Genomic DNA, 25,211 nt, shown 5'->3' with positions numbered 1-25,211 from the left:
AACTCAATCCCTCTACCAATAAAACCTATCACACCGTATGCCTTCTTAACAGCAATGTCAACCTGGGTGGCAACTTTCGGGAATCTATGTACATGGACTCCAAGATCCCTCTGCACATTCATACTACCAACCAATCTTTCCACTGACCCAGTACTCTGCCTTCCTGTTATTCTTCCCAAAGTGAATCACCTCTCATTTATATGCATTGAACACCAAAGTCCAACAGATTTATTTGGAAGCAATAGCTTTCAGAGCACTGTTCCTTTCTCAGGTGGTTGTGGAGTATAAGATTGTAAGGTATAGAATTTATAGCAAAAGTTTACAGTGTGTTGTAACTGAAATTATATATTGCAAAAGACCAGGATTGTTTGTTAAGTCTCTCATCTTTTAGAATGAACATGTTGGTTTCAGTTTTTTTCATATGTAAATCACAAAACATTTTTAAAAGTTACATTCTCAAGTGAACTTTAACAATTGGTGTTATGTTGGCCCAGATAATGTATTGAAGGAGTGAGCTTCCCTGTTTGAGGCTGTCTGTGTCATAATGGTCAGACTGATTCTAATCTAGAAAAATGGATTTACAGAATCTTACATGGATTCATGCAGTTTTTGAGCAAAGTAAAATGTAACTGCAAGTACAGATTCATCCCACAAACTTATATGTGTATGTGTGCATGTGGGTGTGTGTGTGTGTGTCGGGGGGGCTGGCGGGGTTATGGGTGTCTGTGAGAGAGTGTGTGTATGTGTGTGAGTGTGAGTGTGAAGGGGTATATTCTGTAAATCCGTTCTCAGATTAGAATCAGTCTGACCATTGGGGCACAGACAGCCTCACATAGGGAAGCTCACACCTTCAACACATTATCTGGGCTGACATGACACCAATTGTTAAAGTTCCCTTGAGAATGTAACTTTTAAAAATGTTTTGTGATTTACATATGAAAGAACTGAACCAACATGGTCATTCTAACAGATGAGAGACTTAACAAACAATCCAGGTCTTTTTCAATATATAATTTCAGTTACATCACACTGTAAATTTTGTTATAAATTCTGTGTCTTACAATCTTATTCTCCACAATTATCTGATGAAGGACCAGCACTCCAAAAGCAAGTGCTTCCAATTAAACCTTTGGACTATAACCTGGTGCTGTGTGATTTTTAACTTTCTAGATCCCAGCCCAACATCGGCACCTCCAAATCACGAGACTAGGTCAGATTGGGATGTCTGGTCGGCATGAATGAATTGGACCGAAGGGTCTGTTTCCATGCTGTATTTTTGACGCTGCGACCAAAAATAACTTGGTTCAGATTAAGTGTAAAATAATTGCACATGGTCTCCCTCTGCTGGCAAGATCGACAGTCACAGTAAAGAATCTGGAATTAAGAGTCTGGGTAAAGTCACCATGCTGGACCAGGGTTGCTGTCTCATTAGAGAGAGAGACAACTGATGGTGGTTTAATCTGAAGGTTGCAGGTAAGGAGACTCCTTCATGATAATTTCAACTGGAACAGGGATTGAACTCATGCTGTTGGTGTCATTCTGCATCACAAACCAGTCATCAAGCAACAGACCTCCACTCAGATTCTAATGGTGACCATGAAACTGTAGACCATGAGAAATAGAAACAGGAGCAGGCTCTTCAGCCCCTTGAGCCTGTTCCATCATTCAATTGGATCATGGCTGATCTGACAATCCCCACATCCATTTTGCTGCCTTTTCTCTGTTCCCCAACTGATCAAAAATTTATCGATCTCAGTTTTAATTTTACACAAGGACTCTGAAACCAATGTCAATTGTTATTAAAAACCCATCTGGGTGAGTAATGTCTTTTAGGGAAGGACACTGCCATCCTTACCTGATCTGGTCTACATGTGACTCCAGACCCACAGCAGTGGGGTTGACTCTTAACTGTCTTCAGGGCAATTAGTGATGGACAATAAATACTGGTCTAGCCAGTGACATCCTCATTCCATGAATAAATATCCTTTAAAAAGTCCCTGACTACATTTGACCCCTCCGTAACTTCCAGTAACCAGTGGGAACTTTAGTTTTAACAGCTTCACTGAAGGCAGCATTGGAGGAGGACCTAATTTCCCTTGGAGGATGAGAAAAAGAGGCAGCTGTCGATAACCTAGGGGACCCTCAGAAGCCTGGTCCCAGTGGCCAATGAGGGTGCAGGAAACCACCTGGTTCCCACAGACCAGCCCACTGACCCTCTAAAGGATGCTAACCATGACACATGAGATGAGGATCACATTGTCTATAAATTCCAATGCAGCCCCAGCAGTCTGATTGTGGGTGAAGGTTGGGTCAATCATATGGGGATGAGTAGGGGGAGCAGAATTTGGGATTTGGGGTGAGAGTGTCACAGGTCAGTCGTGAGGCTGAAGGGGCTACAGCTGGGGAAGATTCTACTGCATTGTGACTGGTTCAGATCAGTTAAAGGGTGAACTGGACACTCACCAGCTGAGAGAGACATGACATTGGTGAGGTCTTCAGCAGATTACTCAGATATCGCCAGCTGAAAGCACCAATACAAATGAAAGCCACTCCCTATCAGGGTGCGCTGCCCTTACAATCTCAATATGAACTCTGAATCTTGAATGTGAGTCAGACAAAGGTAAAGCTTTGTTCGAACAGTTTATTCCATGATACCCCCCAGCAATAATAAATACTTTCCCCTCATCACCACAAGCAAACGTCACCACAAACCTCTTTTAACAAATATTCAAAGCAACGTGATAAGTACAGGACACAAGAAAGCACAGAAACAATTGCCATGAAGTGGTAGCTACCTTATGCACTTTTCAAAAATGAACATTGAACCCAGCTCTTATAGAGATAGGAGAGAGGGGTGGGGAGGGGGTCCCACAGTTTGAGGAGCATGGGGGAGAGAGTGCATGAGACAGAGGACATGGGGAGAGAGTGAATGGGTCTGGGGGAGTGGGACGGTAGGGCTGGGGTAGTAAGGCAGGGGGAGAGACTGTGAGACAGAGAGTCGGGGTGGGGAAGGTGGGACAGAGAGCAAGGAGAGAGCATGGGATGGGGAGAGGTAGAAGAGTGTGAGACAGGGATAGTTTGGGATGAGGGGGTATACAGGATGGGGGAGAGTTTGTGATGGGGGCATGGGGACAGTGTGGGATTGGGAGCGGGGGAGAGAGTGGGTCGGTGGGGGTGGGGGAGAGAGTGGGTAGGTAGGAGTGAGGGAGAGTGGTCCAGGGGCAAGGGTGTAAATGTCTGTGATGTTGTATTTGGGGATTAGGATGGATAGGGGCAGAGTACAGAGAACTAAGCAAAGCCAGACAAAATAAACAGGTAAGAAGTGTTATAATGGTGAGTGGTCAGCAGTGCATTACCCTAAATAGAGTTTATTCAATATACAATCTTTACTGCAAAGATAATTAAAACTCAGATCAGAACGAGAGAAAGATTCTGTTTGTTGTCTTGCTGTTTCTCTGCTGGTGATGATGTGGAGGGTGGGCCTTCACATGTGAGCTGTCACTGATAGGCTCTTCGATCAGAGAGAAATTGATTCTCATTTCCATCCCTTCCAAACCATCCACAGAAACCGAATGATCTTAAGACACTGAAAAAGATACAACAGTATTTTTCTGACTGAGAGGAGCTCAATTTGACACAGTGTCCAGTCACATCGCCAGATACAAGATCCATGACTGCTCACGGTTCAATCCATCTCTTGTCTGACAGAAACACTAACCTGAGTCGGTCTAGCACTAACACAATACCAACTCTGTCCAAACACATTTCCCACTGAGAATCCTCACAGGAAGGGGGTGACTGGACTTGGAGGTTTTATTCATTTGTGGGACGTGGGTGTCACTGGTTGGTCCCAGTATTTATTCCCCGTCCCTAGTTGGCCCTTGAGAAGGTGGGGGTGAGCTGCCTTCTTGAACCGCTGCAGTCCACATGGCTGGGAATACAGAGTTTTACTACCCACAGCAGTGGCTTCCCTCCAGTGTGTGGTGAACTAATTAATAAAGATTAATTGTAAAGATTTGTCCCACAATCGCACTGTTGTTGTACAATGGTACCTCAGCTGATGGGATGGAGTACAGTCAACTTCACTTAGTAACAGTATTCTATGTATACCAACATGTGAATTCAGGCTTGTTTCATGGGACAGTGCGTCACATTCAGATTAGTTCTTTAGTTTATTTTTTAATTATGTTCTTTCAAGGGGTGTGGTCATCACTGGCCAGACCAACATCTGTTGCCTGGCCAACTTCAGGCTTGGCTGTATTTGATGACCCATCCTCCACTGCTCTCTCGAGGATGGACTTCTAAGGAGAATGACCCCCTGAGAAAAAGAAATCTCTCTCCTGATCACCATCTTAAAATGGGAGACCCCTTTTTACTTAAACTGTGCCCCTTATTTCTTGAATCCTCCATGAGGGGAAACATCCTCTCAGCATCCATCCTGTCAAACCCCCTCAGTACCTTATTCAAGATCACCTTTCATTTCTTGAAACTCCATTATTACATTAATAAGAAATCTTCCCTGATCCTTTAGCTCTCCAGCCCAACTCTAATCATTGTGGAGACACAAATCACTGAACGGACTCAAACCCATGGAATCTGCTCGGGATTGGGATAACCGAGGGGCTGCACTGCCCTCCTCCCACTGCTCTGGGATCCTTCGGCCCAGCACTTTCTCATCTGGGTCTTCTTCCATTGCGAGATTAAAAACACACAGAAATATCTTTAGAATGTTGTGGAATGTCACAGGAATAGGCCATTTGGGCTATCTGCACCATCATCTCCTCCTCATCTCCCCCGGCACCCTATCCTTTTACAGTATTCCTTTCTCTAGCTTCTCTCTTAAATATAATCAACAGTATTCTCCTCGACCACTCCCTGTGGAAGCAAGTCCCCCATTTTTGGGTAAAGATGTTTGTCCTGAATTCCCATGAGATTTATTAACGTCGGTCTGGTCTCTCACGAAGGGAAACATCTACCTGACCAAGACTGTTTCAGGTCACCCTCAGCTATCACTTTTCCAGAAGGGAAGACAGCCCAGCTGGTTTATTTTTTTTCATTGGAGATAGAAGGAGATTGGCACTAGGTAATGATTTTCACCTAACCAAATGGTGCAGGTACAATGGGCCAAATGGCCTTCTTCTGCACTTCTGTGATCTTTTGTGATCATCCTAACCTCAATTCTGATATTCTGCTCGTTAATCTTATTACATTTTCACCTCTACGTCCCTTTTACAGCAAGCATTGCAAAAAACACAGAAATAGCTTAAGAATAATATGGAATATTATATAAATAGGTAATTTGGCCCATCTATGCTGTGCTGGTAGTTCTGAACCACACGAACCTCCTGTCACCTTCTCCTCACCTCCCTTCCGTTACACTTCCCTTTTAAAGTATTCCTTTCGCCCTGGTGACTTTATCTGGCTTTCCCCATAAATGTGTTGAAACCAATCACCTTGCCATCGCTTTCTTTTAAAGAAAGGACTGGGATCTCTGGTCTCAGAGTCACACAGTACAGAAAAGGCCCTTCAGCCCATTTCCTACATGACTGGAAACATTTTCTTTCCATTAAGCCTTTATGAAGTGTTTTGTAATTTTGAAGACCCTGGGCAGTCACATTCTTTAATTTGATGAATTTGAAAGCTTGAGTAAAATATTCTCCTCTTACTGAATTTTGAACTTTTCCTGACAAATGTTCCTTTGGGGTTGACCGATGAGCTGACCACTCGGGTTATGGTGCCACTGGCTGGAACTCCGTCTCTGGAATAGAATCAATGAAGACAATGACACAACAGATAGATATTTGGGAATTTCTGACCTGCTATTGGACTGTAGCATCGTACTCGGATCATCTGATCTGACTGGTGGGAACCGATCAAAATGATTGGACTGTGTGAAATTGATACCACATTAACATCACCTGAGAACCATGAGTCAAAGCATTACACCACAGAATGAGGCCATTCAGCCTTTTGAGGCCATGCTGACCCTCTGTAGAACAATCCAGCGAATCCCATGCCCCCCCTCCAACCCCCAACAAGTTTAGTTCCTTCAAATGCACAGCCAGTTTCCTTTCAAAACCATACATTGTCTTCACTTGCAGCTCCGATGTAGGCAGTGAGTTCTACTCTTAACTCCTCACTGTGTCAGAAGCTCCTCTGCACATTCTCTGCCCCCAGTATCTCTCGCCCAAAATGTGCCTTGTGTCCCCTGGTCCTTGTACCATCACCAAACGGAAACAGCTTTTCCTGTTGACTTTATAAGAGGAAGTGGTGGAGGCTGGTACAATTGCAACATTTAAGAGGCATTTGGATGGGTATAGGAATAGGAAGGGTTTGGAGGGATATGGGCCGGGTGCTGGCAGGTGGGACTAGATTGGGTTGTGATATCTGGTCGGCATGTACGGGTTGGACCGAAGGGCCTGTTTCCATGCTGTACATCTCTGTGATTCTATGATGGCACAATGGCTCAGTGATTAGCACTGCTGCCTCATAGCACCAGGGACCCAGGTTTGACTCCACCCTCGGACGACTGTTTGTGTGGAGCTTGTACATTCTCCCCTGTGCCTAGTGACACTATCTACGTGATCCAAGACATGGACTGAAAGAAATGTGCTCAAAGGAAGCTGGTTGCAACTGTACCAGCCTGAGAGAGAAGCCTGAGTGTGGAGCTAGTGGTGAATCTTCACTGAGGTATAGGTGTTCAGAATGATATCACTGAGACAGACAGAATAGCAGGAACTTGTCATCAAAATTTTCCAACATTTTTGTATAAAGCAATATAATTCATGTTTCTCTTGTGTTGGATTCTGTGTGCTAAAAGTACACAGAATGTGGTTAGTAAAAGACCTGTGGCTGGACCCAGTGTCTCTTCTTCTGGACTCTCCAGATTTCCCCTCTCGAGATACATACGGCAGGAAATTATTCACTATCCTTTCCTTTTGTGCGAGGAAAAATATCTTAGTAAATTGGGCACCTGAAAGTCCCCCAGGACTTTCAAATTGGCATAGGATAGTTATGGAATATATCCCCCTTGACTTCCTTACGAATACGGTGCACGAAAAAAATGGAATTATTTTATAGAACATAGCAGCCCTTTTTGAACCACATTGACACAGATACATTGGCCATAGTGTTTAGGGTTGAAAATGTGTTGCTGGAAAAGCGCAGCAGGTCAGGCAGCATCCAAGGAACAGGAAATTCAACGTTTCGGGCATAAGCCCTTCATTCCTGTTCCTTGGATGCTGCCTGACCTGCTGCACTTTTCCAGTAACACATTTTCAACTCTGATCTCCAGCATCTGCAGACCTCACTTTCTCCTCATAGTGTTTAGGCCTTTGCTTAACTGTGGGAATGGTTTTGGCGGTTCCGAGGCTCCCAGGAGGAGGAATACCGTATAAATACGGGTTTTGTTATGACTTGATATAAATATATTATGATTGTGTATCTAGTTATTTATTTACTTATTTATTTTCTTTTCTCTTTTTTTGGTTATTGTTAGTAATGTATGCTATCCTGTTTTGTGTTTTGGTAGTTTGTAGAACAGATTAGTAGTTAGTTTTCTTCATTTTATATTGGTGTTGCTTTTTTTTTAGTGAAAGACACAAGGTGCACGAATCTTTATTCAGTTTCCACCACCAGGAAACAAAGAGACACCTGAGTGGCCAGGGACAAGCAGTGCTCTTCACATCAAAGGGCAATGCTGTGTGATCAAATAGTGAAGGGGAGGGCAGGGATTAAATCAAAATAGAGTTGGAGGGGGAAATAAAGCATTCCACTCACTGCGGCGCCCACCTCTCCCTGAACAACTCCAGGGTGTTGGTGGACACTTGGTGTTGCTTTATATTGTAAAGTGGAATACACTATTTTGAGCTAATTTTGCAAAAAAATCTTTTTTTCAATAAAAATATTTATTAACAAAAATGACCTCTGGCTTGTAAAATAAAAAGTTCAGGTCCATCAAGAGAGGCTTCACTCTGGAGTTGAACTTGCTCAGTATGAACATCAGCTGTGTTCATGACAACATGCATGCCCTGTGCACCAAAGGAGTGAGCAATTCACCCTCTAAACTCTCCGCAATCTGCTTCAGAAGATCAGGTCCCCTTTGCCTTAAATGAAGACAAATATTTTGGATAAATTCTTGGTATTATAGCTGGACTGTTAATCCAGAGACTCAGTAATGTTTTGGGAACCTGGGATTGAATCCTTCCACGGCAGATGGTGGAGTTTTAATTCAATGCAAATGTGGAATTAAAAGTCTAATGTGACCGTGAATCCATTGTCAGGAAACGCCATCTGGGTCACTAATGTTCTTTAGGGAAGGAAATGACCATCCTTACCTGGTCTGGCCAACATGTGACTCCAGGCCCAATGTGGTTGACTGAAGGGCCGAATGGCCCACTCCTGCACCTATTGACTCTTGACTGCCCTCTGGGAAGATAGGGGTGAGCAATAAATACTGCCTAGCCAGCGACACCCTCATCCCATGAATGAATATAAAAAGACTTTGCCTATTAACCCTATCAATTCCCCTCATAATTTTGTAAACCTCTATAAGGTCACCCCTCAGCCTCCCTTGCTCTAGGGAAAACATTGTTTTAGTTCTATTGTTTTAGTTTAAATCTAGAAGCTTGAATCTGATTCTTGAAGTCACATTATCTGGGTTATCTGGGTTATCTGGGTTTGGAACCTCACCATGGGTCTGTTAGTTACAGCTTTTCCTACATTGCAACTGTTAGTAAGATCATTTAGAGTTTGTCGTTAACTGGAAAGTGCTCTGAATTGCCCTGGATCTGGTGAAGGGTGTGAGAGAAATGGGAGTTCTTTGTGGGGATAGTTGTCTTGTACTCACCTTTCCTCCTCTCCATCCAGGAGCTTTTTGTAGGTGGCAATCTCCATGTCCAGCGCCAGGTTGGCGTTAAGTAATTCTTGGTGCTCACGCATCTGTTCGGCCATATCCGTCTTAATCTTACGCAGAGCGTCCTGCAGCTGCTGGATATGCTGCTTGGCCTCATTGATGGCAACCTGCCCACGTTCGTCTGTATCCCTGATGTTAGCCTCCAGGGAGGCACGCTGTGTGACAGCAACATATTAGTCAGAATGCTAATACCCACCACAAGACTGGAGTCCCCAGGCAGCAGGGATGTATCTCCTGCAGTGAGGAAATTAAAAGCCATAGACTCTTGCAGTACAGCAAGAGGCCATTCTCTCCAGTCTGCTGGTTTGTTTGCAAGAGACGCCTAATGAGTTCCACCCTCACGTCTCCACCCAACTCACTCTTCAGTTCCATGCCTGGCAACATTTTTCTATGTTGTTAACATATCAGAAGATTCCCCTCCCACCCCCTCACCAATCATTCCTCTGAATCATTTCACATATTCTTCAAATTATTGAGAATATTCTCAACGTCTGGATGTTTTGGCCAACAGTTAATCATCCTCCAATCATGTGAGGAAGGGCTTGTGCACTGTCCAATCAGTCAGTAGAAATTGGGTACCAGGAGGATTGAGGGAGCCAATAGCAGAGTGAGTGGGGTGGAGCATCATGGAAGGACACCATTCGGATTCTCTCGGATCAGGGAAGCTAAACCCCAGTATCCAGCAATATCCCAGAACAACTGCTGATCTACTGGAGCTAGTTTCACAGATCCTGACTCAAACAAAATCATAAGTTACGTGACTTCAAGAATCAGATTCAAGCTTCTAGATTTAAACTAAAACAATAGAACTAAAACAATGTTTTCCCTAGAGCAAGGGAGGCTGAGGGGTGACCTTATAGAGGTTTACAAAATTATGAGGGGGATTGACAGGGTTAATAGGCAAAGTCTTTTCCCTGGGGTGGGGGAGTCCAGAACTAGAGGGCAGGGGATAAGGTTGAGAGGGAAGAGATATAAAAGAGACCCACGGGGCAACTTTTTCACACAGAGGGTGGTATGTGTATGGAATAGTGTGGTGGTGGAAGGTTTTTTTTACAGACTGGAGGCCTGTGACCAGTGGAGTGCCACAAGCATAAGAGTTACAGTTAGTAAGTTTGCAGATGACACCAAAATTGGAGGTGTAGTGGACAGCGAAAAGGGTTACCTCAGATTACAACAGGATCTTGACCAGATGGGCCAATGGGCTGAGAAGTGGCAGATGGAGTTTAATTCAGATAGATGTGAGGTACTGCATTTTGGGAAAGCAAATCTTAGCAGGACTTATACACTTAATGGTAAGGTCTTAGGGAGTGTTGCTGAACAAAGAGACCTTGGAGTGCAGGTTCATAGCTCCTTGAAAGTAGAGTCACAGGTAGATAGGATAGTGAAGAAGGTGTTTAGTATGCTTTCCTTTATTGGTCAGAGTATTGAGTACAGGAGTTGGGATGTCATGTTGTGGCTGAAGAGGACATTGGTTAGGCCACTGTTGGAATATTGCATACAATTCTCGTCTCCTTCTTATCGGAAAAATGTTGTGAAACTTGAAAGGGTTCAGAAAAGATTTACAAGGATGTTGCCAGGGTTGGAGGATTTGAGCTACAGGGAGAGGCTGAACAGACTGGGGCTGTTTTCCCTGATGTGCAGAGGCTGAGGGGTGACCTTATAGAGGTTTACAAAATTATGAGGGGCATGAATAGGTTAAATAGGCAACCTCTTGAGAGGTTGAGAGGGGAAAGATATAAAAGAGACCTAAGGGGCAACTTTTTCACACTTGCATAGAGTGAGCTGCCAGAGGAAGTGGTGGAGGCTAGTACAATTGCAACATTTAAAAGGCATCTGGATGGGTATATGAATAGGAAGGGTTTGGAGGGATATGGGCCACGTGCTGGCAGGTGGGACTAGATTGTGTTGGAATATCTGGTCGGCATGGACGGGTTGGACAGAAGGGTCTGTTTCTGGGCTGTACATCGCTATCACTCTATGACTCTATTCTAATACATGAGAATATTTAGGGAACACATCCACACATAAAATATTATGATAATGAAGTTCAGGGTTAGCTACAGAGTAAAGCTCCCCCAAAGCTGAATTAAACTGAAAATAAACCTTTTTCAATTTGGAAGTGAAACCATCTTGAAATTGTCCCCATCAAATTCTCCCAGGACAGGGTCAGCTTGGCACTCGAGACAGAGTAAAGCTCCCTCTGCACTGTTCCCATTGCATACTCCCAGGAGAGGGGTCAGCATGGACTTAGATACAGAGTAAAGCTCCCTCTGCACTGTCTCCCATCAAACACTCCCAGGACAGGGACAGCACGGATATTTTTGACAGTCACTGATTATCCAGGCTACACTGTACCCAGTTTCAGTTCGACACCTCTGGTTGCAATGTTGCATTAATACTATAGTTCTGACCCACCTTTGGCTATTGAATGGATTGGATTCTGGTCAATGAATTTAATTCATACCTGGTTCTGAAGCCCATCAATGTCTGACTTCAGCTTTTGCAGATAACGAGAGCAATTGGCAAACTCGTTCTTTGAATCTCTGAGGTCGTTGTTCTGTCTCGCCTGATCATTCTCCAGATCTGATAACTGTGAACAAACAGATGTACCATCAGAACACTGGTTTGCCAGCCTGATAAGATTAGAATTTCTCACTGAGAACAGGGTTAGTGACAGACTCTAAATGCATTATTAGAAAAACTGAGAGTGAACACACTGAGAATGATATGTTCTCAGAGTCTGAGAGATCACATTTTATTGATGGTCGTGTGTTTGAGGATGTTCATAATTTTAAGTTCTCTTGCAGGATGTAGGAAACATTGGCTAGGCCAGCAGATATTGTCCATTCCTAATTTTAAAAAAAAATGTCTCCGTGGGATGTGAGTGTCTCTGGCTCAGGCAGCATTTATTGCCCATCCCTAATTACCCAGAGGGCAGTTAAGAGTCAACCACATTGCTGTGGGTCTGGAGTCACATGTAGACCAGACCAGGTAAGGATGGCAGCTTCCTTCCCAAAAGGACATTAGTGACCCAGGTTGGTTTTCCTGACAATCAGCAGTGATTTCATGGTCATCATTAGACTCCTAATTCCAGATATTTATGGAATTTAGACTGGATTCCCTACAGTGTGGAAACAGGCCCTTCAGCCCAACAAGTCCACACTGACCCTCCAAAGAGCAACTCACCCAGACCCTCCTCCCTCTGACTAATGCACCTAACACTTTGGGCAATTTAGCATGGCCAGTTCACCTGATCCACACATCTTTGGACTGTGGGAGGAAACTGGGGCACACCCACGCAGACACGGGGAGAATGTGCAAACTCCACACAGACAGTTGCCTGAGGCTGGAATCAAACCTGGGTCACTGGTGCTGTGAGACAGCAGTGCTAACCACTGAGCCATCATACCACCCAAGTTAAATTCCACCATCTGTTTTGATGAGACTCAAACCCAGGTCTCCAAAACATTATCTGGGTCCCTAGATTAATAGTCCTGTAATATTGCCACTAGGCCATCATCTCCCCTTAGATGATGAGAAGGTGGTGCTGGGCTCCATGGTGGTCTGGGGACAATGTTACTGAATTAGCAATCCTGAGGCCCAGGCAAATGCTCTGGGGACGTGGGTTCAAATCCCACCACCACTGCAGGATTTTAAATACAATTAAATTAAAATCTAATCTCAGGAATGGTGAGCATGACAACCATTATTTATTGTTGAAAAAAAAACCATCTGGGTCACTAATGTCCTGTAAGGAAGGAAACTGCCATCCTTACCTGGTCTGGCCTACACGTGACTCCAGACCCACAGCAATGTGTCCAACTCTAAACTGCCCTCTGAAATAGTCCAGCCAGTCACTCGGATCATTAGGAAGTGGGACTTAATCAGTGATTTCCCTCAGGCTTGCTCTCCCATTTAATAAGATTATGGCTAATCTGATTGTAACTTCAAATCCATACTCCTGATACCTCCCGATAACCTTTCAGCCCCCATACTGAACAAGAATCTCTCCATCTCTGCCTTAAAAATATTCAAAGGCTCAGCTTCCACCCTGCGGTCAGGAGTAGAGTTCCGAAGATGCTTGACCCTCTGGGAGAAACTTTCACCCCATTTCTGCCTTAAATGGGTGAGTCGAGAGCACGGAGCTGGAAAAGCACAGCAGGCCAGGCAGCATCCGAGGAGCAGGAGAGTCGATGTTTCGGGCATAAGCCCTTCATCAGGAATGAGGAGTAAATGGGTGACCCCTGATTTTTAAAACAGTGGTCCCTAGTTGTGGATTGTCCCACAGGAGAAAACATCCTCTCTATATCCACCTGGTCAACTTCCCTCAGAATCTTAAATGATTCAGTCAAGTGACCCTCTAACTCTTCAAAACTCCAGCAGATACAAGACGCATGAGGGTGCCTCCCCATTCCAGGGATTAGTCTGGTAAATCTTCTCTGAACTCCCCACCAATGCATTTACACCATTTGTTCAATATGGTGACCAGTGTTGTACATAATACTCCGGCCTTGGTCTCCCCAGTGAACTTTATAACTGAAACACAACCTCCCTACTCCTGTACTCAATTCTCCTCACAATAAATGTTCCTATTCTTTTAGCTTTCCTAACTACTTGCTGCATCTGCACACTAACATTTTGTGATTCTTGCACAACAAACCCAGATCCCTTTGCATCTCAGAGCTCTGTAATCTCTTTCCATTTAGTTAATGCACCTCTTTTTTATTTCTCCTGCCAAAATGGACAGTTTCAAATTTCCCACTTTCTATTCCATTTGTCAGTTTATTGTTCACTAACTTAACCTGGTTATATCATGTTGTAGCCTCATTATGTCTTCCTCACAACTTATTTTCCTGCCTCGTTTGGAGTCAAGTGGGACTGGGCAACCAAAGACACTCACATTCCACGAGAGGATGAAACAAATGAGGGGACACTGACAATGCCTTCAGAGAGGAAGTTCTAGGCAATATATTTCCAAGTCAGGATGGTGAATGGCTTGAAGGGGAACTTGCAGGGACTGATGTTCCCCTGTATCTGCAGCCCTTATCCTTCTAGATGGAAGTGGTCATGGGTTTTGAAGGTGCTGTCTGAGGATCTTTGGTGAATTTCTGCAGTGCATCTTGTAAATGGTACACACTGCTGCTGCTGAGTGTTTTAGATTAGATTACTTACAGTGTGGAAACAGGCCCTACGGCTCTACAAGTCCACACCGACCCGCCGAAGCTCAACCCACCCATACCCCTACATTTACCCCTTACCTAACACTACGGGCAATTTAGCATGGCCAATTCACCTGACCTGCACATCTTTGGACTATGGGAGGAAACCGGAGCACCCGGAGGAAACCCACGCAGACATGGGGAGAATGTGCAAACTCCACACAGACAGTTGCCTGAGGCAGGAATTGAACCCGGGTCTCTGGCGCTGTGAGGCAGCAGTGCTAACCACTGTGCCACCATGCCGCCCAGAGTGTTGGTGGTGGAGAGTTATGGTGATGTGGATGTGGTGTCAATCAAGTGGCTGCTTTGTCCTGGATGGTGTTGAGCTTCTTGAGTGTTGTTGGAGGTGCCCCCATCCAGGGCAAGTGGGGAGCATTCCATCACACTCCGGATTTGTGCCTTGGAGATGGTGGACAGGCTTTGGGGAGTCAGGAGATTAGTTATTCCCTGCAGTATTCCTAGCCTCTGACATACTCTTGTGGCCAATGTGTTTATGCGATGAGTCCAGTTGAGTTTCTGGTGAATGGTAACCCCCAGAATGTTGATAGTTGGGGGGAGGGGGTTTTGGTGGTGTTCAATGATAGTGACACCATTGAATGTCAAAGGGTGATTGTCGCTTATTGGAAATGGCCATTCCCTGGGCATTAGTATGATACAATTATTACTTGCCCCTTGTCAGCCCAAATTCAATACTGAGGTTTTGTAATGTGTGATGTACATGTGACCATTCCTGCTCTTCTACTGTCAGCTGACCCTAACTGAGGTGGATATGAGTAAATGAATGGGACTGACCTTGGTCTGATACCAGATATCAGCCTCGTGCTTGTTCCTGGCTGCGACGTCAGCATGCTGCAGCTTGATGTCATCAATAATCTGTTTCATGTCGAGTCGGCGTTTGTTGTTGACTTTGAGAGTGACAGCAGTGCTTTGGATTTGTGATTGCAGCTCTTGGATTTCCTGTAATTAGACAGTTTACAACCAGTTACCCTCAAGAGATAATTCACACTTTGCTCATCCATCCCCTACACTGTCCCCATCTAACACTCCCAGGACAAGGACAGCACAGGGTTAGATACAGAGTAAAGCTCCCTCTACACTGTCCGCATCAAACACTCCCAGGACAGGGACAGCACGGTGTTAGATACAGAGTAATGCTCCCTCTACACTGTCCCCCCATCAAACACTCCCAGGACAGGGACAGCATGGGGTTAGATACAGAGTAAAGCTCCCTCTACACTGTCCCCCCATCAAACACTCCCAGGATAGGGACAGCATGGGGTTAGATACAGAGTAAAGCTCCCTCTACACTGTCCCCCCATCAAACACTCCCAGGACAGGGACAGCAAGGGGTTAGATACAGAGTAAAGCTCCCTCTACACTGTCCCCCATCAAACACTCCCAGGACAGGGACAGCAAGGGGTTAGATACAGAGTAAAGCTCCCTCTACTCTTTTAAATTGAAGTGAAGCTTCTCTACTCTGTCCCCATTGAACATTTCTAGTTCAGGTACAGCATGGGTATAGGATGAGGTTAGATACACAATAAAGAAATAGATATTTGCTATTACAAAACTTAAGTATTGTTGAAAAAAAGACGCTTCAGGATATTTCACAAGAATATAAATTGAAGGGGTGGGATCTTGTGGCATGATGATAATTTCTACCTGAGACTTAGCAGACCCAGGTAAAGTCATGGCTGAATATGTTGCTGAAAATTATCTTTAAATTCAAGGGAAAGCCAACATTTTTAGTGCAAGAGATGAAGATTCTGATTTATTGGCAAGTTGATACTGTTGGTAGAGGCTTTGCCGTGGAGAATGCACCTATTATTGAAGATTGACAGTTCACAGACAAACTTTAAACAGGCATCATGTTGAGAAATGAAGAAGCAAATGGCTTTTTATTGTTCTTACATCGAATATCTGCAGTGTCATTTGGCCCAACAATTCTACACCGACTCTCTAATGAGCCTCACACCTGGACCATCCCCCTACCCTATCTCGGAAACCCTGCATTTCCCAAGGGTGATCCACCTCATTTATACATCCCATGGCCAATCCACCTAATCTGCACAGCTTTGGACTGCGGGAGGAAATCAGAGCACTGAGAGGCTACCTACACAGACAAGGGGAGAAGATGCAAACTCCATCCAGATGGTCCACTAAAACTGGAATTGAACCCGGGTCCCTGGCGGTGTGAAGCATTAGTGCTAACCATTGAGCCACAATGCTACCCTGTTCGTTCTGTCTGCCAAGAACAGGGTATTAATATGTGTAGCTTCCAATGTACACAGATATGCCACATTGTGACCCAACAATGTAAATTGGTCATCAGCATAATTATTCACATATTCAGATTGATTCAGTAAGTGCTGTTCAATGCTAGAATTGCATCTAATGTCCACCACTGTGACAAATTTTGCAAATGTGGGCATTTTGGTACCTCACACTCTGCCGGTTGTGTTGTTAATGGCTTGAATCCTATGTAAACCATAGATTTAGTAAGCAGAGGTAACAAGTAGGTTAGACCAGGGAAACCCAGTTGATGTTACCGACCTAGACATTGATAAGGTGCCTCACAGGAGGCTGCTGAGTAAGGCGAGGGCCCATGGTGTTCGAGGTGAACTACTGGCATGGATTGAGGATTGGCTGTCTGACAGAAGGCAGAGAGTTGGGATAAAAGATTCTCTTTCGGAATGGCAGCTGGTGACAAGTGGTGTTCTGCAGGATTCAGTGTTGGGACTGCAGCTGTTCACTTTATGTATTAATGATCTGGAGGAAGGGACTGGGGGCAATCACTACCACGGAGCGCAGTGGAAGCCAGGACATTAAATGTCTTCAAGGCAGAGATTTATAAATTCTTGATCTCGCAAGGAATTAAGGACAATGGGGAGAGCGCGGGTAAGTGGCATTGAAATGCCCATCAGCCATGATTGAATGGGGGAGTGGACTTGATTGGCCGAATGGCCTTGCTTCCACTCCTATGTCTTATGGTCTTATACTAACAGGTCTTATACTTCACCATTCTAAGAGGGTTAGTTAGCTCAGTTAGCTGGATGGCTGGTTTGTAATGCAGAGTGTGCTCAATGCCCACAGCGGCTGAGGTTGCCAGGAAGGGCTCCCCTTCTCAACCTTTTCCCTTGACTGAGATATGGTGACCCTCAGGTTAACCACCCTCTCCCTAATGAGACAGCAGCCCTATGATTCTGGCAAGACTATGGCGACTTTACCTTTACTCTGTTTCTGGGCTCAAACAGAGAAGAACTCCTTCAATTACACAATGAAGGACCTACCTCAGCATACAGGAGCTTCAGGAACTCAATCAGATTGGTGAGATATTCCAGTTTCGATTCCAGCTCAACCTTTTGAAAATAGGCATCATCTACTTCCTTGGTATGACAAAAAAATATTGGAGAGACTTTAGGTGAAGCAATGCATCAATTCGAACTTTTACATCACAGCAGGAAGTTCAGACCGGACCAACAAGTTCCTTCGTGACCTCAGAATCTGCCTTAATTCTCCCTCCATCCAGAAAGTACTACATTCCCATCACTAACACCAGCTAAATCAATCCAGAGCTTAGTCCTCATTCTCTGCAAAATTCAAAGCCAGCCCTTTTGAAATCTCTCTAAATTTTTCTGGTGCTAAGAGCCAGGAGTTTGCCACCTGTTAAATCCGGCTGAGTCAAGCTCAGATTTTTCCCTCACACGTCAGGGTGCACTTTCCCACCATTTAACATCATGGGGAGTCTGACCATCACCTCAAGGACACTCAATGGAATTTCCATTGCTAACTAATCTCCTGGGGATTAACGTTGACTAGAAACTAGCCTGGACAAGATAAAAATACTACAAGAATGATCAGAGGCTGGGAATTCTTCAGAGAACAATACATCTGCTTCTACAAGCCTCTTCATCTTCACAAGTCCAGAGTGTGATGGAATACTCCCCACCTGCCTGGATGGGGGCAGCTCCAACAACACTCAAGAAGCTTGACACTATCCAAGACAAAGCAGTCCTCTTCATTGGGACCACATCTACAAGCTTCCACTCTCTCCATCACCAATGCTCAGTAGCAGCAGTGTTTACAAGATGCACTGCAGAAATTCACCAAAGATTCTAATTCAGCACTTTCCAAACTTGTAACCACTTCCACCTAGAAAGACCAGGGTAGCAGATATACACCATCCCCTTCAAATTCCCCTCCAAGCCACTCACCATCCTGACTTGGAAATATATCATTGTTCCTTCAGTTGTCACTGGGTCAAAATCCTGGAATTCCCTTCCCAAGGGCATTGTGGGCCTACCTACAGCACACAATGGACCACTCCCTTCTCAAGGGGCAACTAGGGACAGATAATAAATGCTGGTCCTGTAGCGATGCTCACGTCCAGAGAATGACATTTTAAGAATTAGACCAGAATTAACTGCTTTCACTGCAGTTTGCTTCTATACCTGATCTCTCATGGATTTTCAACAAAATAAACAACAATTGAACCACTGCATGTCTAAATATTTACACCAGAAATGACTTCCTTGATTTGCTAATCTATGCTATTCTAAAAAAGATGAGATTGTTTGTTGATTCTTAGTCTGATTTACTTTTGAACCAATCTTGTGTGATCTTCATGTCTGTCCCCAAACCACTGCAAGTATGTTTATTTTGTTTAAACTTCTCATTTACAGCATATTTTATTCTGAAATGCATCATTCATGTTTCATTTAATTAACATTAATCTGCATTTGTCTAGCTCCTACAGGGCTGAGCTATCATGAACACATTTTAATCTGTAATCTCGTGCTATTAGCTAATGTTGTTATCACCTTTCAAAGTCTTAACTCTGGACTGGTCTTCTCCAGTGTGAGGTACACCTTCCACAAGCTTCACTGCCCAGTTTGACTGGACACAGCCTTCCCAGTCTCAGTTGTAGGCAATAGGAGAGGGCTCTGTCTGACAGTGACATTTCTACAGGTGGCGTAACGTATACATGGGGGACACAACGTTTCCATCAAGATTACATTTTCCTTGACCCTTCCAGGAACCTGTGAGCAGGAGGTGGCCATTCAGCCTTTGAGTCTGTGCTAGCATTCACAGCAGATTTCACTCTACATTCCTAGGCATCTCTCTACCAATCACATATGTAAATAAAACAAACTGCATTTGCAGAAGAGAGTTCTGAATCTAAACCGCTCTGCGTGTATACATGTTTGGCGATTTAACTATCAAGTTTAATATTTCAGTGATGTCGCCTGGAGCTGCACTCCTCCAGCTAACAGAGATAGCTTATTTCTCTTTGACCTTTTCTGGAACCCTTAAATAAAGATGCCATTGCCCCAGAGGGCCACAGGGAGAGAGACGACAGACGCTTGAGGGTCTCCATGCCTCAGGTCAGGGGTGAAGTCGAAAAGGTGGGATCTTCATGCATCCCCTCAGCTGGCGCGGCGTGGAGTCGGTGTAGCTTGGTTGGCCGGACGCAGAGTGGCATCAACAGCTCAGGTTCCCAAGTGGTCCCATGTAGAAACTTTCAGCAAGTCATTTGTCTAAATTCCAACAAGTACAAGTCTAGTTGTGCAGTTCTGTGCCCCTGTGTGTCATTGTTACCGCTGCTGGGAAGGGATGTATATCTTGCATTTTTTTGGACTATAAACTGAATTGGAAATTGGAGTGCTTTCATTTGAAATAGGAACATGTTTTACAACTGGAAGACAAGTGTGTACATTTTGGAGTTGTGAAATACAATGTTGCTTTTTGGAAGCAAATTGAGAAGTTGAAATCGAAAGGCACTGAGATTATTTCAGATTAAGGAAATCCAGCCTGGCAACAGCCCTCTGATTTGTTGAACTACAGTGTATTAACAAACTGTATTCCCAATTCCTCCGCCTCCGCTGTACCTGCTCCCAGGAGGACCAGTTCCACCACAGAACACACCAGATGGCCTCCTTCTTTAGAGACCGCAATTTCCCTTCTCACGTGGTTAAAGATGCCCTCCAACGCATCTCATCCACATCCCGCACCTCCGCCCTCAGACTCCACCCCTCCAACTGTAACAAGGACAGAACGCCCCTGGTGCTCACCTTCCACCCTACCAACCTTCGCATAAACCAAATCATCCCCCGACATTTTCACCACCTCCAAAAAGACCCCACCACCAGGGATATATTTCCCTCCCCACCCCTTTCTGTTTTCTGCAAAGACCGTTCCCTCCGTGACTACCTGGTCAGGTCCACGCCGCCCTACAACCACCCTCAAATCCTGGCACCTTCCCCTGCCACCGCAGGAACTGTAAAACCTGCGCCCACACCTCCTCCCTCACCTCTATCCAAGGCCCTAAAGGAGCCTTCCACATCCATCAAAGTTTTACCTGCACATCCACTAATATCATTTATTGTATCCGTTGCTCCCGGTGCAGTCTCCTCTACATTGGGGAGACTGGATGCCTCCTAGCAGAGAGCTTTAGGGAACATCTCCAGGACACCCGTCCCAATCAACCACACCGCCCCGTGGCCCAACATTTCAACTCCCCCTCCCACTCTGCCGAAGACATGGAGGTCCTGGGCCTCCTTCACCACTGCTCCCTCACCACCAGACGCCTGGAGGAAGAATGCCTCATCTTCCGCCTCGGAACACTTCAACCCCAGGGCATCAATGTGGACTTCAACAGTTTCCTCATTTCCCCTTCCCCCACCTCACCCTAGTTCCAAACTTCCAGCTCAGCACTGTCCCCATGACTTGTCCGGACTTGTCCTACCTGCCTAGCTCCTTTTCCACCGATCCACTTCACCCTCTCCTCCCTGACCTATCACCTTCATCCCCTCCCCCACTCACCCATTGTACTCTATGCTACTCTCTCCCCACCCCCACCCTCCTCTAGCTTATCTCTCCACGCTTCAGGCTCACTGCCTTTATTCCTGATGAAGGGCTTTTGCCCGAAACGTCGATCTTACTGCTCCTCAGATGCTGCCTGAACTGCTGTGCTCTTCCAGCACCACTGATCCAGAACAAACTGTAACTGCCAAGAGCAGCAGGGAGTGAAAAGATCGACAGGTGTAGAGATTACAAACTGCGCCTCTCTGTCTCTCGCTCTCTCTCTCTCTCTCTCTCTCTCTGTGGGGATAAAGACAGATAACCTTGGAAACATTCTGCAGGAATTCTTTTTACAAAAGATCCAACTCCACCTGATCAGCCATTGAATTGAAGAACAACGATCACTGTACAATCACTGTCTCCTCATTATTGCAACAATAAAAAGGAATGTGAGAGGAAATAAAACTTTCTACCTTATGGTCCTTTGATCTTCAAAATTTTGTTTCCCATTGATTGTCTTTTCCGCCAACAAAGTATGTGTTAAACTGTTTGCCTTTTGTATCTTAATTGTGATTGGGTATGTGTGTATTTTGGGATTTTTAAGAGGTAAAGTAAATCTGTTCCTAAATAAAGAGAACATTGTACACAGCACTCTAGTTATAGTCTCACCAATGTCCTGTATTGTTGCAGCAAAACGTCCTGATCTTTATACACCAATTCTTTTGTTCTAACGATAACATTGTTTGTCCTTCCTGGTCAATTATGCACCTGCTGACTAACATTTTAGATTAGATTCCATACAGTATGGAAAAAGGCCCTTCGGCCCAATAAATCCACACCGATCCTCCGAAGAGCAACCCACCCAGATCCATTCCCCTACGTTTACCCCTGACTAATGCACCTAACACTACGGGCAATTTAGCATGGCCAATTCACCTGACCTGCACATCTTTGAAGTGTGGGAGGAAACCCACGCAGACAGTTGCCCGAGATGGGAATTGAACCCAAGTGCCTCATGGGTTAACCACTGAGCCACAGTGCTGGCTCATTTTGTGATTCAAGTACTGTGTTCTGCAGTTTCTTTCTATCCAAACAATATGTGTTTTTTTCTGTTTGTCCTACCACAGTGGACTTTATATTTTCCATATATTCCATCCACTGAATATTCTAAATGTCCTTTTAAAGCCTCTTTCGCAATAGATTATAGTATTCATCCAGTGACAGATGTTAGCCCATAGTTTCCCGCTCTTTATCTTCCTCCTCTCTTGAATAGAGATGTTACAAGCCTGGATTTTTAGTCTGTAGTTTGCTTACCGGAATCGAAAGAGCTTTGGACAATTACAAGTAATTTGTAGGCATCATCTAAGATCTAGTGGTTGTCTTTTAAAAACAAATCTAAATTGAATTTACCCTTATTCGTGTGGATAGAGGTTCAGATTTCGAATTAAGGGAATCCAGCCTGGCAACAGCCCTCTGACTGGTTGAGCTACAAGCCGTAAGTGCAAAGAGCAGCAGAGAGTGAAAGGATTGGGAGCTGTAGAGATGACAACCCCTTCCCTACTTCAGCTCAGGAGCACAGTTTGAAGATTGAGATCTACAGCAGAACATAAGTTTAAGGACATTGATTCCCGCAAGTAATTGTTCTGTTCTTGGTCCTTGCCTCCCTATAGCCTTGCACATGAGAACACCCAGACAATTACAGTCAGATTCTGAAGTGAGCCACTAACCTTCTTAAGGACCACAAATTCATTCTCCATTGCAGTACGGGAGTTAATCTCATCTTCATACTTCCCTTTGAAGTCTTCGACCATTTGTTGTGTTTGTGAGATCTGCATCTTCAGGCGCTCTCTCTCCTTCTCCAGATCACCGAGCTGCTGCTTTAGTTTGTTGCAGAACATGTTGACAATTTTGTCAGCGTTTGATTTGTACGTGTCTGTGTGCTTCAGCAGATCCCATCGTGTCTCCAGCACCTGATTCTCCTGTTCTAGCTTACGAACCTACACAAAAGATGCAAAAACGTTTACCTCTCCCAAAAATAGCCCAAAACGTGCTTCACTAATAATTCTCAAATAGCTCTGAAATACAAGGCCCACCAGAATGGAAAAGGATTAAACAGGAGCAGCTGGCTTTGACCTGGACATTGCACAGGACGTGATCAATGTAGACCCAACCAGCTCAACAGTGAAATCTAGATCTGAGAAAGGAATGGACTGGCACTGGACGGGGTGCAGAGGAGGCTCACCAGGTTGATTCTGGAGTTGAAGGGGTTGGCTTATGAGGAGAGACTGAGTACACTGGGATTACATTCATTGGAATTTAGAAGAATTGAAGGGGAATCTTATAGAGGCATATAAAATGATGAAGGAAATAGATAAGATTGAAGTAGTGAGGATATTTCCACTGGTGGTGGTGGTGGTGGTTGGGGGGTGGAGGTGGGGTGGGGGGTGAAACTAGGACAAGAGGGTATAGCCTGAAAATTAGGGGAGCAGATTTAGGACTGAATTGTGAAGAAACTGCTATGAAATTCCCTGCTCAGTGAAATGGTTGATGCTACTTCTGTAAATGTTTTTAGAGCTAAGGTAGATTTCTTTAGCACAGTAAAGGAATTAAAGGTTATGATGAGAGGGTGGGTAAATGAAAAGATCTGCCATGATCTTATTGAATGGTGGAGTAGACTCGAAATCCCGGACGACCTGCTCCTGCTCCTTATGTTATGACCTGTGCCAAAGCCAGTACACTTACAGGGGCAGCTCTTCAGCAACTGCAATAGCCATGTCATTTTCTGTTGGAGGGTCAGTACTGACAGAGTGCCACATGGTCAGAGGGTCAGTACTGAGGGAACTGTTTAAAACTATTTAATTTTCTGATGAGATACTGAACTTTCTTTCCTCTTGGGATAGACATAGATGAGCTGGGAAGTTTTTGCCTGGTTACTGATCATGATGACAAAAACAGAGTATCCAATTGTTATCAGGTTTAAAGTTTTGGGATCTTGCTGTGTGACAATTGTAAGTCTTACATCAGACATACATGAGATCAGTGACAACACATTAAGAGTGTAATTTGGAAAGTGCTATAACTTTGGAGCCAGTAGGTGTCAGTGATGGTTCAGGATTAGAGCTGCTCCTGCACCTGGTTATTTGTACAGATTGAACCGAATCGAGGTAAAGAAAAATGAACCAAACTCCCATGAATCATAATAAATTAACCCATTCCCTGATGGATTGAGAACTGATATAACCCCACCCCCCTCCTTCCTGACTAACCTCATTTTTAAACCGGACCCTCCTTCTGATTGTTACCCCCTGCAGCCCCTGAACCACCCAAGCTCCCTGAACTCCTCTCAGTATGGCCTCTGGTACCACCCAGAAATCCATCGCTCCTCCAGTGGGAGTTGTGTCTTCAGTTGCTTGGGTTCTCAGCTCTGGAAACCCCTCCAAAAAGAACCTCACGTCTTCTCTCTCTCCTCTGTCTCTCTCTCTGTATCTCTCTCTCTCTGTATCTCTCTCTCTCTGTCCCTTCTCTCTCTGTCCCTTCTCTCTCTCTCTCTTCCATCAAGACTTTGCTTCAATCCAACTTCTGATCAGGTTCAGACACGCATCCTGCTGTCAAACCCACACTTCCAATTATGTTCCCGTGGGATCTTATCATTTTAAAAGGGATATATAAATGCAGGTTGTTGTTACAGAATGTACCAATGCTCACTGGCCTACTGGTTTCACAGGCTCCTTGGGCTGTAGGTGCCTGTGTTAGAAATTCCTCGCCAGCACTGATTGGAGGCAGGCTCATAGACTGTGGTAGGCATCACATCAACTGGATCCAGTTCTCAACAAGGAGGGGAGTAGGAAACAAGGATTTACTGGAAAGCAACTGAACAGGGTGGGGGAGGAGGGTATGCCTGGTTTGTGCTGGCCTCAGACTCCCAGAGGAAATCCCTTTGCGAGAACCTGCTCGCTGGGGAATTCTCACTAGGATCAGTCCAAGACTGCCTTCAGGGGAACTGGGAGAATCTCTGAAACATCAAAGCCCATGAAAGGAATAAATAAACTAACCCTAATTTTATTTTCAAACATTTGGCCTGTAGCCTTGTACATTGGGAGGCTCTGGTTCAGTGGTAATATCACTAGACTATTATCCAGAAACTCAGCTAATGTTCTCGTGGTGTTTGGGGGGGGAGCTGGATGGAATGTTCCACCTGACCTCACATTCACCTGGACCACCTCCCTCCCCTTTCTGGACCTCTCCATTTCCATTAAGGGTGACCGACTCAACATGGA

At 44.8% G+C, this 25,211-nt stretch overlaps 1 protein-coding gene across 1 annotated transcript in view; it reads right to left on the bottom strand.

The window, feature by feature from the left end:
- Window positions 1–2,635: 2,635 nt before the first annotated feature.
- Window positions 2,636–25,211, bottom strand: part of LOC132817370 (keratin, type II cytoskeletal 8-like) — a 28,784-nt gene continuing 6,208 nt past the window's right edge. Inside the window, exons 2-8 of the mRNA XM_060827782.1 lie at window positions 22,662–22,931; window positions 17,424–17,519; window positions 14,926–15,090; window positions 11,379–11,504; window positions 8,849–9,069; window positions 5,667–5,758; window positions 2,636–3,586 (exon numbers count right to left, since the gene is read on the bottom strand). Of these exons, the coding sequence (XP_060683765.1) occupies window positions 3,579–3,586; window positions 5,667–5,758; window positions 8,849–9,069; window positions 11,379–11,504; window positions 14,926–15,090; window positions 17,424–17,519; window positions 22,662–22,931 (978 nt within the window). The 3' untranslated portion in view covers window positions 2,636–3,578. The remainder of the gene's footprint in view (window positions 3,587–5,666; window positions 5,759–8,848; window positions 9,070–11,378; window positions 11,505–14,925; window positions 15,091–17,423; window positions 17,520–22,661; window positions 22,932–25,211) is intronic.

Source organism: Hemiscyllium ocellatum, chromosome 7 (genome assembly GCF_020745735.1).
Source record: "Hemiscyllium ocellatum isolate sHemOce1 chromosome 7, sHemOce1.pat.X.cur, whole genome shotgun sequence".
Classification (NCBI taxonomy): Eukaryota; Metazoa; Chordata; class Chondrichthyes; order Orectolobiformes; family Hemiscylliidae; genus Hemiscyllium; species Hemiscyllium ocellatum.
Note: the sequence above shows the minus strand (reverse complement) of the source record. Positions and strands in the feature narration are given on the sequence as shown.